Source organism: Magnolia sinica, chromosome 8 (genome assembly GCF_029962835.1).
Source record: "Magnolia sinica isolate HGM2019 chromosome 8, MsV1, whole genome shotgun sequence".
Lineage (NCBI taxonomy): Eukaryota > Viridiplantae > Streptophyta > Magnoliopsida > Magnoliales > Magnoliaceae > Magnolia > Magnolia sinica.
The window spans coordinates 41,996,315-42,016,106 of NC_080580.1; the positions used below are offsets into that span (position 1 = coordinate 41,996,315).

Genomic DNA, 19,792 nt, shown 5'->3' on the forward strand with positions numbered 1-19,792 from the left:
CTTGTTTTATTCTTTTTCACAAATCTACACCTTAGTTTGCTTTAGTCTCTCAAAAAGAAAAGATTCTCATTGAACAAGTTCTTTCGCAATCCAACATTCCAAACCACACCACCCCTACCATAACAATCTTGAACCTTTTCCTCTGTTATAGATGCAAGTGCAAATAAAGCCTAAAATAAGCAAGAAAGTGGAACATCTTTCTAACAATCGCTTCAACCAAAACCAAAGTTTATCTCCTTCACCAATAAAAAGGTGAATTACCTTTACCAAATTCCAAAACAACTCATGATGCATCTACTGTTTCCTTCACAATACAGCCCTATCTTGTTAATTGCTTTCCACACCTCGGAACCTCTTGAAGTGATACAAGCATTGGGAAACCACCCACCCTCAGAGACTTATATTTAGCAACAATAACATTCCACAATAGAGGATATTTTCCTTCACCAAACATCCACCACCATGTGCTTAGGAGGACCCAATTTGTTTTAATAACATTCCCAATCCCAAGCCGCTCATCATTTACAGGTTTTTGCACCTCTTTCCAATTGACAAGGTGGTCCGACGTCCTCCCATACCATGGAAATTTCCACCACAGCATGAACCTTAAAAAGTGATGAAAAGTAGATCAAGAGGTTAGAGAGCGCAGCCTTGATGAGGTTTATTCTACCATAAAAAGACAAATACATCCCTTTCCACTTAGCTAGATTCCTCTCCAACCTGGACAAAATGCTAAATTCTTCCCTAACTCGTTAGCTATAATACATGTCATGGCACTTTTCCTTAATTCACCCGAACACTAGAAACTACTTTGAAGCATCTCCTGGTAGCTACCTAAGCCATAGAAGCCTCACCAAATAAGAGAGTATAGTCAATGAATGAATTGGTGACATCCAGTGTTCAAAATATCAGTATCGCGTTACGTATCGCACACTTGGGATATGGATACGTATCGGTTATCGCATGGGATATATCGGTTGTATCGTGTAATGTATCGCTATTGTTGGAAACATTGAGAAATTTGTCAAATTTTTCAATGAAACTTCAGTGATTGTTAAAAAATACATCAATACACTTATAAATTAAAACATTACAAAAAACAAGTGCACGTAATAGGTTTTCTTTGTATGGGGTCCTTTTTTTTCTTTTATTTCTTTTTTTTTAACACACGCACTCACACCCCACGCACACCTACGCACTCACACCACAGTGGTTTTTCACCACAATGAGTACTCGAACCCATGACCTTGTGATGAAACTCTTGTGAGTCTACCACTGAGGCATGAGTAAGGACCCAAAATCTATTCATATAATGTCTAACTGAATTGATGCAATTATATTGAAATTCTATTCATATATAATTCATAAATGTAAGAAGATGTGTGGAAACACAAGCAATACATTCAAAAGCAAAAGAAGAATCACTAAATCAGGTAACATAAATGTTTGATTTTATGTTTGGACACAAAGATTGCAACCAATTTGCAAGAAATTAGGAAATTTTGATTTTTTTTCAAATTTCCGCAACTCGGCCCATCTCCTCCAAATCTCCAAATCAAAGCTCCCAAAGCATGAAAAATCATGAATTTGTCACAATTTGACACCAATTTAACATTATTTACAAGAAAAAAGGATCAAAAATCGAAAATGCTCACTAAATCGAGCATGTGGGATATATCCCACTACTTGTGTGTTTCGTATCGCATGGGTGGGATACAAGATATATCGTGGGATATATCGGCCGATATCATCGATACTTAAAACACTGGTGACATATTTGACTTTCCAATTCCCCAATGCCTAATGAGGCCAACTATCGAAACTCTTTCCACAAGCTCAATTGTCAAAGCTCTTTCTTTATCATCCTTACCTTTTTTTTCACTCTTTCCCATCCACGGAACGCATAGCCAAAACCATAACCATCCCCTTTTCCACTCCCAAAACACCTTCCCAAACCCTATATTTTCCCCATCCCCAAAAGAATTAATCCAAAAACCTTAATTGTCCCCCTATTTTAACCCCCCCCCCCCCCCCCCCCCAAAAAAAAAAAAAAGGAAAAGGAAAAGAAAAACCCTTATCCGTCGTTAAAACCCACCCCAAAAATCTCTTAATTGTCCCTCTTTTGTCCCCAAAACCATAATATTCCCTTATCCTCAGACCCAAAAAATAAAATTAAAAAAAATAAACCCACACCCACCCCCCCAGATGTCATAAATATAAAGACTTGGATCTCAACCAAACAACCTTTTCCCAATAAATCTTACACTTATAGCTCAATCCTAAATCCTTCAATTCCAACCATTTCATTTTGTACATGTCATCAATAGAAGGTATTAAAAAATAGTTACGTAACAGCACTAGTCATTACGGCTGGGGCTTAGAAAGCAATTCAATACTAACCGTTACAAGGCCGTAATGGTTGTTACGTGCATAATGGTCCAGAGCCCATAACAGGTAAAAAAAAACGGCTAATTTTTCTCTAGGACGTCAACTCTTTTGCACCTAAATTCCACTTTATTCGGCTTTTTGTCAAATTCCTATAGTTTTCCTACGCCAAATCCAAATTTCTTGTGCGATCAAAGGATTAAAACTTCAAACCGAGAAGGTTTTAACAGATTCAAGCTCAAGTGGGCAATTTCAGGGATTTTTTTTTTTTAACAAAAAAAGGAAGGCTAGTGCTATTTTTGTCTGATTTCTTGTTGGAAATGACAAAATCAATGGAGAACACCAAATCGACATAATCTTGCTCAATATTTTTTCTCAATCGGCCACGTTTTATGGTTCTAAAATGGTTGAATCTACAGTAACATGGAATAGATCAATCCAACAATGCAATTTCCTTTTCTTTTCTTTTCTTTTATTATTTTGGATGTATTTTTCCTGGTTATTGAAAAATTCACACAAAAAAAAAAAAAATGAAAAGTAGGTTTTTTTTCTATTTCAATGCTTTATGGTTCTAATACGTGTACAGTGGTTGAATCTACAAAAACATACAATTTCTCAGTTCCAACAATGCATTTTCCTTTTTTTTATTTTGGATGTATTTTTCATGATTATTGAAAATTTCAAACCCAAAAAATGAAAAGGAGGTTTTTTTTTCAGTTCAATGCTTTATGGTTCTGATACATGTACAATGGTTGAATCTCGAATGACATGCAATAGATCAGGTCCCATACTGCATTTTCCTTTTTTATTGTTTTTATTTCGGATGATTTTTTTCATAATTATTGAAATATTCAGAAAAATAAAAAATAAAAAGTAGGTTTTTTTTTCCTAATTTGATGGTCTTTATGGTTATAATATGTGTACAATGGTTGAATCTACAATAACATGCAATAGATCAGTTCCGACAATGCGTTTTCCTTTTTTAAAAAAAAAAAAAAATCAGATGTATTTTTCATGATTATCGAAAAATTCAAAAAAACGAAAAGTTGTTCTTCTTTTTTCTAATCCGATGCGTTGTAGCTCTAAATACATGTCCAATGGTTGAAACTACAATCAGTTGCATGTTGCAACTTGGAGGAATGCAACTTTCTAATTTTTGTTTCATTTCATAAATGTTTATTACTTGGCAGGATAGGTCACAAGGGAGCTTGATTATTTTATTTTTATATTTTAAAGTCGTTTGGGGGACTGGGATTTCTATTTTGGGATTCTATTGTAATTGTAATTTGTAGTTGTAAAGTATAACTTGTGCATTTGAGGTCGGGGTTGTACAAGTATCGTAATTTGTAAAGTGTGTGTAACTTGTACTTTTGTGGAGTAGTTTGGGGCAGTGTTTCAAATAGTGTGTAATGTATAGCGTAGCGTTCAGCCCTCTGTAGTGTGTAGCGTAAGCTACATAGCGTGTAGCGTAAGCATTGTTCGGAGCATCCTCGATATTATCATATTATCAAAATATGTCTGATATTATCTCTATCTCCAGCTCGATGATACCGATAACACTGTTAGCGATACTGATAACACCAATAGTGTCAGAAATTCCTAGTAATTGGCAATGTATCGCAAAACATCACCAATATATCACCAATACTTTTTACTATGTAGATTCTAGACGTCGCTTGTATCTCAAATGTATTGCCAATATTTTCAACTGTGTATATTCCAGGTGTCACTTGTATCGCCAGTGCATCGACAATATTTCAATAATACGCCAATATATCGAGGTCGCCGAAAATATGTTTATTAAAAAAATTTCCATTTCAATATTTTTTTAATGGGTGCATGATTGTATGCAATGATTAAATTGTCGACAATATTATCATTAACGCAACATGGGTGATATCGAGACCACATTTTTTTCGTTTCCTTTCCAGATGTCAACGATTTGTTGGCGAAATATCGTGTGTTGTCGATGTTCTGAAATACTTATGGATGTTTGGATGACAGACTGGATGAATAGATGGGATTGATGGGATGGTTGGACTGATTTTTTACAACAACACGTGCTTTAAGCCCCCCAACTAAATGGAAACTTATTCTGTATTCATTCTTTTTGCAATTTTTTTATTCATAAATATCAAATATATGTATTTTAGCATCTCCTAAAGTTTCACTATATTTCCCATGTTTCCCCATATTTCTATTTCTAGTTATCGGCGATATCGACATTGTTTCTATATCCCCAGACAACGAAACTTGTAACGATACTGATACTTCGAACATTGAGCGTAAGTAACACTATTTTTTTTAATTAAAATATGATAAATAATATAAATAAAAATAAAAATAGCAAAGAAAAATAAAGAAAAAGGCATAGGATGCCAAATAGATCATTGACAAAAGAACAAAAACAAGAAAGATTATACAATCTCCATACTCTCAAGTCACAAATTTGTCAAGTACATATTCCATGATGTTCATGCAACCAAACCCCATTAAAAATGTTAAACGTTCTAATCTAAAATCTAGACTCTAGAGGTCTAGAGGTCATCTTCCTAGTCAAGTACCAAGTCATCATCATCATCATCCATTCCTCTACCAATTCTTTCATCATGAGCATCTCCATCTGCATCATTCACCTCGTATATCCTTCTCTCTCTCTCTTCTACGACAGGAACAAGAAATTTTCCCATAGGACCACCTATACATTAAAAAGAGATCCACTAGAATTTCCTTTTTAAAGGAAAAAAAAAAAAAAGCATATAAAACATCATCTTGAAAGCTATAAGTAAAAGTACTCACTTAAAGGAGTTGTAGCCTTTCTTTTATTAGAGGAAGGGGTAGGATATGGACCGTCATCTGATGGTGCATTGCTACTAGCTGGATCATCAAAATCTGGAATAGTATAATAGCACTAACATCAAATGCTTCATTTCTATCCTCTCCAAGGGAAGATGTATAGTTAGGAAGAGTGGAGTCTTCTTTCTCAGTAATCCACTCATCATCAGAAGCAATATGGTCAACCAATATAGGGTCTACTTTAGCCCTCCTCTACATGACATAAACCAAAGAATTCAACTTTTGTTGCTCCAGTCTATTCCTCTTCTTCGTATGGACCTATCATATGATGATTCACATAATAAAAAAACTTACTAATATACTAAATTACTAATTACTAATAGCTAATTTAGATTTTAGAATATATCAAACTAAAAGAAAAAGAAACCTACTCAAAAGTACTCCACTTTCACTCACAGCCCGAAGCACTTCATGTGAGACTTAAAAATCGGATTGCAAATCTCTTGAGTTGTGATCTCTCTCCAAAGCGTGCCCACCAATCAGCTACACATTAATTAAAAAATAAAATATTAAATGTTTTCATCAATTACACAAGCATAATATACATAAAGAATAGAAAAGTGCAAATATAAAATCACCTGATGAACGATGCATCATGGTATCCATTGCTAATTCATATCCAAATGAACATCGGTAGCATCACTACCTTTCCTATCAGGGATCATCCTCGCCATGCACTCATATAGCCCGCATTTTATATTGAGGTGTGAAGAGAACTGTCTGAATACCATATCTGAGGATTCAAAACATACCCAGCCGCATGCAAAGGGCGATGAAGCTATGGAGTCCACCTTTCATTTATATTATTCAAATTGAAAGATATTTCTTTTTTACTTGATTGCAATTGAATGCAATATTCTCCTCCATAGAGTTCACCAATTCATAAAGAAAGTCCATTGCAGGCCTCTCCTCTGAATCCACTTCTCTTAACACACTCACCAATGGCATGGTGCTCTTCACATACAAGGAAACCTGTGGCCAAAACTTTGAATTAAACATTATGATAGCTAGTTCGTTCACTCCTTCTAGCTTTTTACCCTAAGCACAAGATGACCGCTTCTAATGAAAACATGGTTTGAAGAGCCGCTTTTTGCTTATAAAGACTTCGAAGGGTGAGGCACCCAGTGGCAAAGTGTGTCACTGCTGGCCGTTGAAGCTCATTATTGTTTGTAAAGCTTCTCATCATGCTAAGAACTTTCCCATGCCCATAAATTAATTTTGAAATTTCATTGCCTTCTCAAGTGTCTCGAAGTACATATTCATCTTTCCTATATCTTCCAACAATAAGTCAATGCAATGCGCAACACATGAAGTCCAATATAACATTTTTCTCTTCTCCATCAGCTTCTTCCCAACACTCACATAGCTTGAATGGTTATCTATAATAACCTACACTACATTCTCTTCCCCAATTTCTTCGACAACATCATCAAGATAATTGAACAATAAAGTTCCATTCTTTATAGAATCCAAAGGATCAATGGACTTATAAAACATTCTTCCAGCTGGGCTATTTATTAAGAAATTGATAATGTTTCTACTTTTCTCATTCGTCCAACCATCAGATGTAATTGTGCAGCCATATGTTGTCCAAGATTCCTAATACCCCTTCATTAATTCCTCAACATTATTTACTCTCTCCTTGAGTATCCACGTCCTCATTTCATGCATAGCTGGTGGCTTTAAACCTAGTCCAAACTTTCCAATAGCCTCGCACACAGTAGGAAAGTAAGGGCTATTGCACAAGTTGACTGACAATACATTCACATAGAAAAATCTCCCAATCACCTTACAAACTTCGTTTCTCTCTCCCTTCTTCCACTTCGAATTTAATGTTGCTTGTCATCGTTCAATTCTTACAAATTGGTCTGTTGGACCCCATGCTCTTACTGGTTGGCTTACCGTGACAAAACCAGAACCAATGGCACTACGCTACTAGATTCCAATAAATATGTTGATCCCCCTCTCCCAAGTCACGGAACACCTCATGTTTTCATTTCTTTTCTTCAAGATAATCCTTGAGAGCATTTGCACACTCCAACTTTGCTTCTTTTGTTACTTTCAGGCACGCTAAATCCCAATGTGGGTTCTAGCCAAGTGATGCTTTAAGCGCGTCACTCCTCCCGTACACCTTTGCCCACAAAACTTGCATAATACATAATTCCTATGCGTTTTTTACTGATCATCAATCACATATTTCCATGCAAAATCTCTCTTTCTCTTCACCTTTCGACATCTCAAATCTCTTCTTCTTAATTAACTAAAACCTCACAAATCAACAAATATACAAAATAAGTGAACATTAAGCAACTAACAAAGTAACAAGCCATTTCGAATTCGGTTAGTCCTAAAACAGTGATTGTAGTGTATGCAACAATAAAACATGCCATTTCGAATTTTTCACGCAAAACAGGTCTCAAAATGGGCCATTTTCATGCAAAATGAGGCTATATGTGGGCCAATTCAATACAAAATCGTAAAACAACAGCCACACAGATCGAATAAAAATAAAAAAATTTGAAAAAAATAGCACCTGAGATGGAATTTTTTTTTAAAAAAATGAAAAAAAAAAAAAAAAAAAAGCACCTGAAATGGAATAAAAATAAATAAACAACATGTGAGATCGAATAAAAAAAAATTTAAAAATAAAAGAAAATTAAAAAAAAAACAAAAAAAAAAACCTGAGATTAAGGTATTCTATATCGGTAATTGTGGGCCATAACGATCACCACTATTACCAATACAGGTATTGATAATGGCCGTAATGGGCGATACGGAGGCATAACGACCGTTATAATTCCCATAACAGTTGAAAATTTTCTTTTGCCTGAAAAATTTAGAAAAATAAAATAAAATAAAAATAAAAATCTAAAAAATCCATAATAACATAAATATTCAAACTATGTATTCATTTTTTGTTTTGAACATGTTTATGGTAGTGTAACGGTCCACTCTTTGGTGAGAGTGTTGTATCGGGCTATCTATTGAATTTGTGAACATGATTAATATGTATCTAAGTTTACAGTAGAAAAAAAAAGGTATAAATACTATTTCAATCTTTTGAAAAAAAAAAAAAGGCCATCGAAGCTTCTATTCTCTCAAATCACTTCAATATATAGTTTTAATCTTAAAAATTATAGGAGTGGTCGAAATCTGTTTTAAAATGATCTAGGAGAGTTTTTAAAATGAGAAAAGAGGGAAAATGAGAAATTTTGATTTAAATAAGGAAAAAATGGCCGTTTTTCGACCGTTACAGGGGGTAATGATTGTTATGCCCCATATCGGCATTTACGGCCACCATAACGGCCGATATCGTCCAAAAAAGCCAACCACCCCATTTCACCCTCGTATCGTGTAATGGTCATGGTTGTTACCTATATGTATAGGCCTTTACAGGCGTATCATAACGGATAAGGAACACCTTGCTTGAGATATAATTTTTATTTTTATTTTTTTTTTAAAAAAAAGGCACCCATCCAGAGAATAAAATTGAAAAAAATAAAATAAAATAAAACAATCAAATATGGAAAAATGACAAATAAAAGCATAACAATATAACAAAATGAAGCTAATACTACTAAACATATCCTTAATTTCTTTGAAATCAAGCAAAAATATCAAATCCAAAGGCCCACAATCGCACAAATGTCAAATTTGGGAAATCCTTTTCTCTTTCGTTTTTTGTCCAATGTTGTTGAAATTCCACCCGTAGTATCCTCCCATAGGACCGATCAAACCCCTAAAGCCTTGATTCAAACGGAATTGCATTTTGAGAAATCCAAAATCCCCAAATTTTCTGTGCCGGAAGCAGAGACACAGAAGTCAATAGGGTTTTCAAAACCCTTTCGTAAAGGACTTAAGTTATAAGGTTTTTTTAACTTAACGAGTCTAATACCATTTATCAGACCTAAAGTTTCTCCAACCGTACAATTTCAGGCCCCAAATTAAATGGTTAAGATTGTCCAATGGGTGTAACCGTATGGATGTAGAGTCAGCACAATAGGGACCACAATTTGGATGGTCCAGATTGATGCAAGGTGTTGCCATGTGTAATGTATGTGAATCACCACCATTTTCAAAAGACCCCACAGACAAACATTTAAAGAACACTTTAAAAAAAGGGAGTTGGTGGTAGCGTATGCAACTAGCGATACCGAAATAAATGCGTAAATAGAAAAAAATATATAAAAAATATAAAATGGCACCCCAAATCTGTAAAATGCATATTAACATGTTCTACTATGATTAACACATCATATGGCATCATTAAAACAGCAAAAGAATCATTAAAAATGATTTTCGAATTTTCAAAAAAGGGCCAAAATAAATGCGTAAATAGAAAAAAATATAAAAATATATAAAATGGAACCCCAAATCTGTAAAATGCACATTAACATGTTCTACTATTATTAACACATCATATGACATCATTAAAACAGCAAAAGAATCATTTAAAAATGGTTTTTCGAATTTTCTAAAAAAGGGCCAAAATAAATGCGTAAATAGAAAAAAATATTAAAAAAATATAAAATGGCACCCCAAATCTGTAAAATGCACATTAACATGTTCTACTATGATTAACACATCAAATGGCATGATTAAAACAGCAAAACAACCATTAAAAACTGATTTTTCGAATTTTAAAAAAAGGGGCCAAAATTCATGCGTAAATAGAAAAAAATATTAAAAAATTATTAAATGGCACTCCAAATCTGTAAAATGCACATTAACATGTTCTACTATGATTAACACATCATATGACAAGATTAAAACAGCAAAATATATTAAAAAAAGTATAAATACCTATTTTTGACGAATTTCTGAAAAATGGCCCACCGAGCTTTGATTCAAAAAAATCTATAATATAATGTGTTTTTCTATCAAATACCTAGCTAAGGTTGGTCAAAATTAGTAGTAGAAGGAGTTAGAAACAGTTTGAAAGCAAGAGGTTTCAAAAAAACAGCAAAAACAGAGCTAAAAATTTTTTTAAAAAAAGTTACCGTTACTGGCCCGTTACGGCCGTTACACCCCGTAACGGCCAAATATGCATTCATTTTTTGTTTTGAACATGTTTATGGTAGTGTAACGGTCCACTCTTTGGTGAGAGTGTTGTATCGGGCTATCTAGTGAATTTGTGAACATGATTAATATGTATCTAAGTTTACAGTAGAAAAAAAAAGGTATAAATACTATTTCAATCTTTTGAAAAAAAAAAAAAGGCCATCGAAGCTTCTATTCTCTCAAATCACTTCAATATACAGTTTTAATCTTAAAAATTATAGGAGTGGTCGAAATCTGTTTTAAAATGATCTAGGAGAGTTTTTAAAATGAGAAAAGAGGGAAAATGAGAAATTTTGATTTAAATAAGGAAAAAATGGCCGTTTTTCGACCGTTACAGGGGGTAATGATTGTTATGCCCCATATCGGCATTTACGGCCACCATAACGGCCGATATCGTCCAAAAAAGCCAACCACCCCATTTCACCCTCGTATCGTGTAATGGTCATGGTTGTTACCTATATGTATAGGCCTTTACAGGCGTATCATAACGGATAAGGAACACCTTGCTTGAGATATAATTTTTATTTTTATTTTTTAAAAAAAAAAAAGGCACCCATCCAGAGAATAAAATTGAAAAAAATAAAATAAAATAAAACAATCAAATATGGAAAAATGACAAATAAAAGCATAACAATATAACAAAATGAAGCTAATACTACTAAACATACCCTTAATTTCTTTGAAATCAAGCAAAAATATCAAATCCAAAGGCCCACAATCGCACAAATGTCAAATTTGGGAAATCCTTTTCTCTTTCGTTTTTTGTCCAATGTTGTTGAAATTCCACCCGTAGTATCCTCCCATAGGACCGATCAAACCCCTAAAGCCTTGATTCAAACGGAATTGTATTTTGAGAAATCCAAAATCCCCAAATTTTCTTGTGCCGAAAGCAGAGACACAGAAGTCAATAGGGTTTTCAAAACCCTTTCGTAAAGGACTTAAGTTATAAGGTTTTTTTAACTTAACGAGTCTAATACCATTTATCAGACCTAAAGTTTCTCCAACCGTACAATTTCAGGCCCCAAATTAAATGGTTAAGATTGTCCAATGGGTGTAACCGTATGGATGTAGAGTCAGCACAATAGGGACCACAATTTGGATGGTCCAGATTGATGCAAGGTGTTGCCATGTGTAATGTATGTGAATCACCACCATTTTCAAAAGACCCCACAGACAAACATTTAAAGAACACTTTAAAAAAAGGGAGTTGGTGGTAGCGTATGCAACTAGCGATACACGCTACAGAGTACGTAGCATACGCTACACCCTCTGTAGTGTACGCTACCTAGGAGGCACGTTACCAGCATGCGCTATGTAACATTTTAGCTACGCTACGTAGCGTACGCTGCCAAAAACACTAGTTTGGGGATTTGGTTTTGGGGTACTTGAATTGTAAATTTTAAAGTGTAAGTGTAACTTGTACTTGAAATTTAAAAAAAAAAATTAAAAAAAATTTTTTTTTTAAATTTTAAAAATAAAAATAAAAATAAAAATATAAAAAACATGGCATGGAGTGATGATATTGGATGGCAATATTGTGAGAGAGTAAGTGGGGTTAGACACGCAATGAAGTGCAACTACTGTGGCCAATTAATAAGTGAAGGAATCACACGAGTCAAGTAACATTTAGCACATCAAAAGGGATAGTTTGCATGGTGCCTTAGTCTACCAAGGTAAATATTAACGATGCAACAAAGTTTGCAAGAGTTGAAACAAAAACTTGAAATGTAGAAGAGAAGAAATGATGCACTTAATGCGTCCTGATAAGATGTGTTTGGCCTTGGACCTAACTATATGGGTGTTGATGATGACGATAATGTTCCAAGTACGGTGATGTTTCAAACCGGGAGGTCACATTGGTGAGGAGAGAGAAAACCAAAAAGAGACAACACAATGTGTTCCTGTGGAAAATGTGGTAGAGCCCAAGAGGCCCTTATGTGATCCAATTTTGTTTCGGAAGAAGACAACAAAATAGAAGAAGATCAAACAAACGTGGACCAAAATTGGAGTTAAGAAGCTTGGTAAGGAAGCAACCAAGCTCAACATAGCTCTAGATGTTGCCAACTCGCCTTTTCGGCAAGTGGTGATTGATACAGCAACAAAGGCAGGCAAAGTAAAGTACCCCACATTTCGTAACATTAAGGTGAAGTGGACAGATGTAGACTATGACGATGTGAAGGTGTACATGACCACCATGAAACCCATGTGGTAGACTAAAGGATGCACTATTATGTGTTATGGTTGCATCAGCCCAACTAGGAGTAGCATGATCAATTTCATGGTATACTGCCACTTGGGTACAGTGTTCCATAAATCAATTGATGCATCAAAGGCAACGAAGAATGCAGATTCTATATTCAACCTTATGAATAGGGGGTAGATGGGATTGGAGAGACAAATTTCGCGCAGATTGTGACCGATAATGTAGCAATGTACAAGGCAACGGGAAAAAAAGGATAGAAAAGAGACCACATTTGTTATGATCACCATGTGTCGCGCACTGCATCGACCTCATCTTAGAAGATATTGGAAAGAATAAGAATGTCACGAAACTAGTTAAAATGGGAAAGTGACAAAGTTCATATGCAACCACAACCAACCAGTCATCATGATTAGGAAGTTCATGAAGGGAAGGAAGCTCCTTAGGCCTGTGCCAACTAAATTTGCAACAAACAATATATCCCTTGAGAGTTTGCATCAGCATCAGGAAGAGTTGAGCAAGATGTTTGCTTCACAAAATTGGCTCAATACGAAATACATAAAGAAGACATTGGGAACACCAGTTGAGGTTGTGGAGACCGTAAGGAACAACACATACTAGAAAAGTGTTTCAAACATCCTCAAGGTGATGGAACCATTGATGAGAGTCTTTTGTCTTATCGAATTCGAGTAGGTACCTACATGGGCTTCCTCAACATCCCCATGGACAGGCCAAGGCTTGCTATTCATCAGGATTGTACATACTACTTGGATTACTGGACAATGCTCAACAAGCATCAGATGAATCAATTTCACCACCATCTTCATGCAGTAGGTAAATTCTTTGTTGTTGTGCACTTCTTGTTTAACCGATTAACTTGATTATTACTAAGTTCGTTATTGCAATGTAGGAAACTAATTAAATCCAAGAAACATGTATTCTCAATCATATGTTGAGGGTGATGAGGTTCATGTTGGGCTTAAGAACATAATAGAAAGATTAGAGCCTGACAAAAATAAACAAAGAAGGGCATTGAATGAAGTACACTAAGTCTTTACTTATTCATCTTCATTTTGTTATTTCTGTGCTTTAAACATTATAAATGTTTTGCGGCTTTTGTTGTATGTATTGTCCATAATTGGAAATATATACACTTCACCAAGGCAATTTCTCCAACACCATTGCATAAAAGGCAATCCATCAAACAGCTTCAGGTAATAAATTGATGTTTTACTATTTATTACTATTATTGTACAAACTATATTATTTAATGATATAAAAATAGAATGGATTTGAAATTTTACTAACTAATGTAAGTTTCTTTCCCATGCAGCGAATTGGTGAATGCATTATGGAGAGAGTGCACCAACTTTCACAGTAATTACAACCAAAGTTTTGAGTAAGACAACTTCCTACTCTAGTTGCAAGAGGAACTGGAGTTGTTTTGCACTCATTCATTCAAAGAATATAAATAAACTGCAGACAAGGATGTTGCATCAACTCGTTTATATGCATTATAACATGAAGCTGCAACTGTGGAATTCAAGGCGTGTGGCAAATTTAGATGAGGATGGCGACCTGTCCAATAAGCTTGGACCACATTTATGATGAGAACACACTTTTACATTGGTTTGGCCCACCATATTTTACTCCTTGCTAATGCAAACATTGTGATAGAAGTTTTTTTTTCTACCGAAGGGAACCAAAGTCACATGATTGAGGTTTTTACAACATATCATGCAAATAAAAAAAGACTTGATGACCTATGCTAATTGAAGTTATGACCCTTGATAGAGTGAAATGGCAGAAAAGGATTCATATGGCTGACCCCAATTAGTTGGGATAAGGGTTAGACAATGAGTCATCCCTTAAATGGTCTACAACTATCGCTTTCAACATGTATTTCGAGTGAGGACAATAAAATCCAAAATAATAATAAGCGTATTTTAACCCAACCACCATATTTTACTCCTTGCTAACACAGATATTAAGTGATGAAAGTTTTTGTTTTCCAAAAGGAACCAAAGTCACCCAATTGAAGCTTTTACAACATATCATACAAATTAGTGCAAATTAGTTTAAAAGGCTTGATAACCTATGGTCTAACCGAAGTTATAACCCCCTTGATAAAGTGGAATGGTGGAAAAGGATTCATGTAGCTGACCCCAATTAGTTGGGATAAGGCTTAGATGATGATGATCATCATCATCATGCAAATTAGTTTTAGTTGAGATCAGTGTTCGAAATATCGGTATCGCTTTACATATTGCGCCCTTGGGACACGGATACATATCAGTTATCACATGCAATATATCGGTTGTATCGCATAATGTATCGTTGTTGTTGGAAACATGGGGAAACATTGGGAAATTGGTCGAATTTTTCAATGAAACTTCAGTGATTATTAAAAAAGACATCAATACACACTTATAAATCAAAACATTACGAAAAACAAGTGCATATAATAGGTTTAGTTGGGATAAGGCTTAGATGATGATGATCATCATCATCACGCAAATTAGTTTTAGTTGGGATCAGTGATCGAAATATCGGTATCGCGTTACGTATTGCGCCTTTGGGATACGGATACGTATCGGTTATCACATGGGATATATCAGTGGTATCGCGTAATGTATCATTGTTGTTGGAAACATGGGGAAACATTGGGAAATTGGTCGAATTTTCAATGAAACTTCAGTGATTGTTAAAAAAAAAAAGACATCAATACACACTAATAAATCAAAACATTACGAAAAACAAGTGCATATAATAGGTTTTCTTTGTATGGGGTACTAATTTATGTGTTGTCTAACTGAATTGATGCAAGCATATTCAAAGTCTATTCATATAATTTATAAATGTAAGAAAAGTGTGGGAACACAAGAAATACATTCAAAAGCAAAAGAAGAATCACTAGATCTAGTTACATACATGTTTGATTTTATGTTTGGACAGACTGCAACTTATTTGCAAGAAATTGATTTTATTTTTATTTTTTTCAATTTTCCGCAACCCGGCCCATCTCCTCCAAATCTCGAAATTGAAGCTCCCAATCCGTGATTTTTCATGCAAAACATGAAAAATCATGGATTTGTAACAATTGAATTTAACATGATTTGCAGAAGAAGAAAAAAAAGGGTCGAAAATCGAAAATGCTCACCGGATCAAACATGTGGGATATATCGCACTACTTGTGCATTTCGTATCGCACGGGTGGGATACATGATATATCGTGGGATATATCAGCTGATATCGTCGATATTTAAAACACTGGTTGGGATAAGGCTTAGATGGTGGTCATCATCATCATGCAAATTAGTTTAAGTACAATACTAGGGGATCATGCATAGCTTACCAAGCAATTGCCAATAAGATTTGGTTTAAACCTTGGGATGTGCAAACCATTGCTTGTGGAAAAAGATAGGATGCAACTCCCCAAACTTAACCTGTCACACTACCTTCCTTACCTCCATAGAAATTCCAGTGTTACCTAGTGGGAGAGGGAAAACTCATGGGTGCAGGATTCAGTTGACCACTATGCCATCTAGGGAGGGATATGTTCCAATAACCTACTTTCTAATATAAAGCTGCTCACCCGAAATTGACATGGAGAAACTTGGTCATTCCTTCTATAGAATTTGGAATCTCGTGAATAACTACAACAAGAACCGTGGAATGACATTCTCTGGTTATAGATCCAGATTTGGAATTAACAGTCATTTAAGCAAAGAAGAAGATCAAAGACTCTGCAGTCTGTGGAACAAAGAATAATGTCAAAGAAGACACTCGTAAAAGAGCTCTCGTTCACAGATGTATGGTATCACAAGTAGTGAATTGTTTTCGAAGATGTTGGCACCAACTCCTCGAACCTTTGACTTAGAGGTTAGGAAACCATCACATGGACCAGCCTTGCAAAGAAGAGGAATATTACAAGTAGTGAATTGTTTACTCATAAAATAAATAATGAATACTTCCTGATTCCAATTGACTATGCAATTAGAATGAATAATGCTAATTAAAAATGAACACTGCAAAATAGCCAAACAATCTACTAACAGGGAGCAATAAAAAAAAAAAGTGACACATTTGGATAAATATCACAAAAATCACACATGAATTGCATGAAGGAAAACACTAGGTAAAGAATTGGAACATAGCAAGATATTTTTGCTTACCAGTTCCAAGAACTGCAGTCCTAGCCTTGCAGCCTCAATATCAGGAGAGCGAACCAAATTTACAAACCCCTGAAGGCATCCTCTACCAACAAGTGAAACCAAATGTTCCAGAATCACGTTTGGCAGACCAGCACCTTCTGTCTTAGCAACACAGAGGTTTCCTAGCACATACGCTACTTCCTTTCTTATATCAAATGGAGCCCTTGAAAGAAGACGCAATAACAAAGGAATGACCTCACTAGAATATATCAGTTTCTTGTGTGCAATGGAACCTGCAGCTATGTTAGACAGGACCCAGGCTGCCTCCTACATCACTTGAAAAAGGATTCAATAAGACAGTGGTGACATCAATTGATAGTATAAGAGTGACTACGAAAGAAAATACCTTTTTCAAGGCTCGATGCTCACTTTTCAAACATTTTATTAGCGCCAATATGACATTATCTGAAATTTTCACCATGTTAGTATTTATTTTAATAGAAGTATCCTGAAGAAGATAATCCCAGATGTCACATGTGTGCCAACATGGTACACATATATGGGACCCAGAGGCCCATTAGTGTGAAGAATGGAGAAGAGATTGACTTTATCAAGGAAAATAAAAAAAGTAAATTAAAAAAAAAACAACAATCTTTCTATTGCATGTCTAACCAAGATGGAAGGTACATATGAAGAAAAACCAGTGCAGCAAATGCTGTCACAACTCCCAATCCAAGTGTAGACATGTTGCAAGAAGAAGATTGGATCCCTTGATTCACCTGACAATCAAATCGGTCAAACTGTGTGGTTAAACTGTCTGATCGTACAAATTAACTCTCCATATCATTTGGCATAACAAACGAAGACTGTATTGCCTAATACACCTCGCAGTACAGCCCGCTAAATTTGACCCAAATGTTCAGCATGATCAAGCCTACTTGGCAATGCATTTCTAACGATTGTCCTTGGTTTCTGTTCTTTGTTTCTAGAATTTTTCTGTTACAAGGTTGGCAGGTAAGCATTGTTAGTAAGTTCTGTTAGTAGCTTAGGCTTTTTAGTTTAGGAGCTGCATGGAACACTTTCTATATAAAAGGGGGAACCACAGATGCACAGTGGAAATAGCGGCCGTGCACACGTCCCACAGACACACAGCAAAAAAACAATAGCACACAAATGCCCACGGACATTCACAAGAAGTCTCAAAGCAAGCAGTAGGTGAAAAAAAGCGAAAGCTGCAGTAAAAATTACGGGACTATTTATGGGCAAAAAGCAAGACAAAACAACGGGAAAGCAAAAAGACAATGTAACTGTACGACTTAGAGCATATGACCCACCTTCACTGTTTATCACACGAGCATATAACCCACATCGGTTCGACTCGATGTACACCCCTAGTGCCCTCATATAGGTGAGATTCAAGCAAGAAGAGAGAGGAGCAACAGACATGCCCTATATCCATGAAGCACATCCCTAATTTCTATGAGCGCATCTCATATCATTGAGCACACCACTCACTCAATTGAGCGCATATCATATACCGTTGAGCATTCCACTCTGTTAAGCGTGCCTCATGTATTGACGAGTTTGTTCACGTTATGATTGAGCACTTCCTTCGTAATTGTTTGTGCAACCATCTCATCATTAAGCACGTCTGCATACCAGAGTTAAGACATAGCAGTTACCCTTCTCAAAGCTTGTCCGCGCATCCACCCTTAAGAGGGGCATCTCCGAATCCCATGTCCATGAGTGCGTCCAAGCCCAAATAATGGAACTTCCATCTCCTATTTACATGCCTTCAAGAGTGTCTGTGCCTATGGAACAATACCCTTACCTTCCTGCGTGCGTTTGTGCTAGGGATCCACACACAAAAGATCTCCACCATGCATGTGCTGGTGGAGAAAATGTAATCTTTCATCATAGGTGGGTAGACCATAACACAAGAATGCGACAGAGGCGCTCCTCCTCCATGGGCAGGAGAAGAGGGAAGTCATCATTACATCCATGGCCTTTCTTACTCTAGTCCATTTGAACATTTATAGTCACTTTAGTCCTTGACTTTGTTTCAAAATCAAGGGTGTTTCCGCTGGAATGTAATTAAAGGCTCATGCTCAATCACAACCTAGAATGTACAAGAATCCAAATCAATGAATCCCTTCCAGCTCTATGTTTCTTTTATTATGTGTATTTGTGAATATGGATGTCTATAGAAGAATATTGATACCACAATGCAACTGAGCTTCAAAGTGGTGTCGTGAATTTCACACTGAGCCCTTGAGTTTCATATTAGTGAATTGCACTTTTCGTTCATCTAGGATACCAAATCATTAATAAATAGGCTTCCAATGAAAGCAATTGGTAATCATTGAAGCATTGTGATCTAATTTCCAAAGAATCTCAAAATCTCCATGAGTATGCACTTTGATCAATTTGCTCGCCATGGATATCATCAGTCTTCGAAATATCGGTATCGTGTTATGCATCACACCCTTGGAATACAGATACGTATCGGTTATCGCATGGGATATATCGGTTATATCACATAATGCATCGATGTTGTTGGAAACATGGGGAAACATTGGGAAATTGATCGAATTTTTCAATGAAACTGTAGTAATTGTTAAAAAAGACATCAATACACTCTTATGAATCAAAACATTACAAAAAACAAGTGCACATAATAGGTTTTCTTTGTACGGGATCCTAATTTATGCATTGTCTAACTGAATTGATGCAAGTATATTCAAAGTCTATTTATATAATTTATAAAGGTAAGAAGTCTGGAAACACAAGCAATACATTCAAAAGCAAAAGAAGAATCACTAGATAATGTTACATACATGTTTGATTTTATGTTCCGACACAGATTGCAAACGATTTGAGAGAAATTGGGAAATTTTGACTTTATTTTTATTTATTTTTTCAATTTTCCACAAATCAGCCCATCCCCTCCAAATCTCAAAATCGAAGCTTGAAAAAACATGGATTTGTAGCAATTTGACATTGACTTAACATAATTTATACAAGAACCAAAAAAGGATTGAAAATCAAATGGATCGAACATGTGGGATATATCCCACTACTTGTGTGTTGTCTATCGCACAGGTGGGATACAAAGATATATCGTGAGAAATATTGG

The 19,792-nt window shown here is 35.5% G+C and overlaps 1 protein-coding gene across 4 annotated transcripts in view; it reads right to left on the bottom strand.

Moving 5' to 3' along the window:
• Window positions 1-19,792, bottom strand: part of LOC131253265 (importin subunit alpha-9) — an 87,995-nt gene that overhangs the window by 10,047 nt on the left and 58,156 nt on the right. For 3 of the 4 annotated variants that reach the window (XM_058254214.1, XM_058254210.1, XM_058254213.1), the window contains exons 9-10: window positions 17,063-17,121; window positions 16,678-16,983 (exon numbers count right to left, since the gene is read on the bottom strand). In XM_058254214.1, coding sequence (XP_058110197.1) covers window positions 16,678-16,983; window positions 17,063-17,121 — 365 coding nt within the window. Of the gene's footprint in view, window positions 1-16,103; window positions 16,411-16,677; window positions 16,984-17,062; window positions 17,122-19,792 lie in introns of those variants that run through there. The other variant, XM_058254212.1, reaches the window with a different exon arrangement.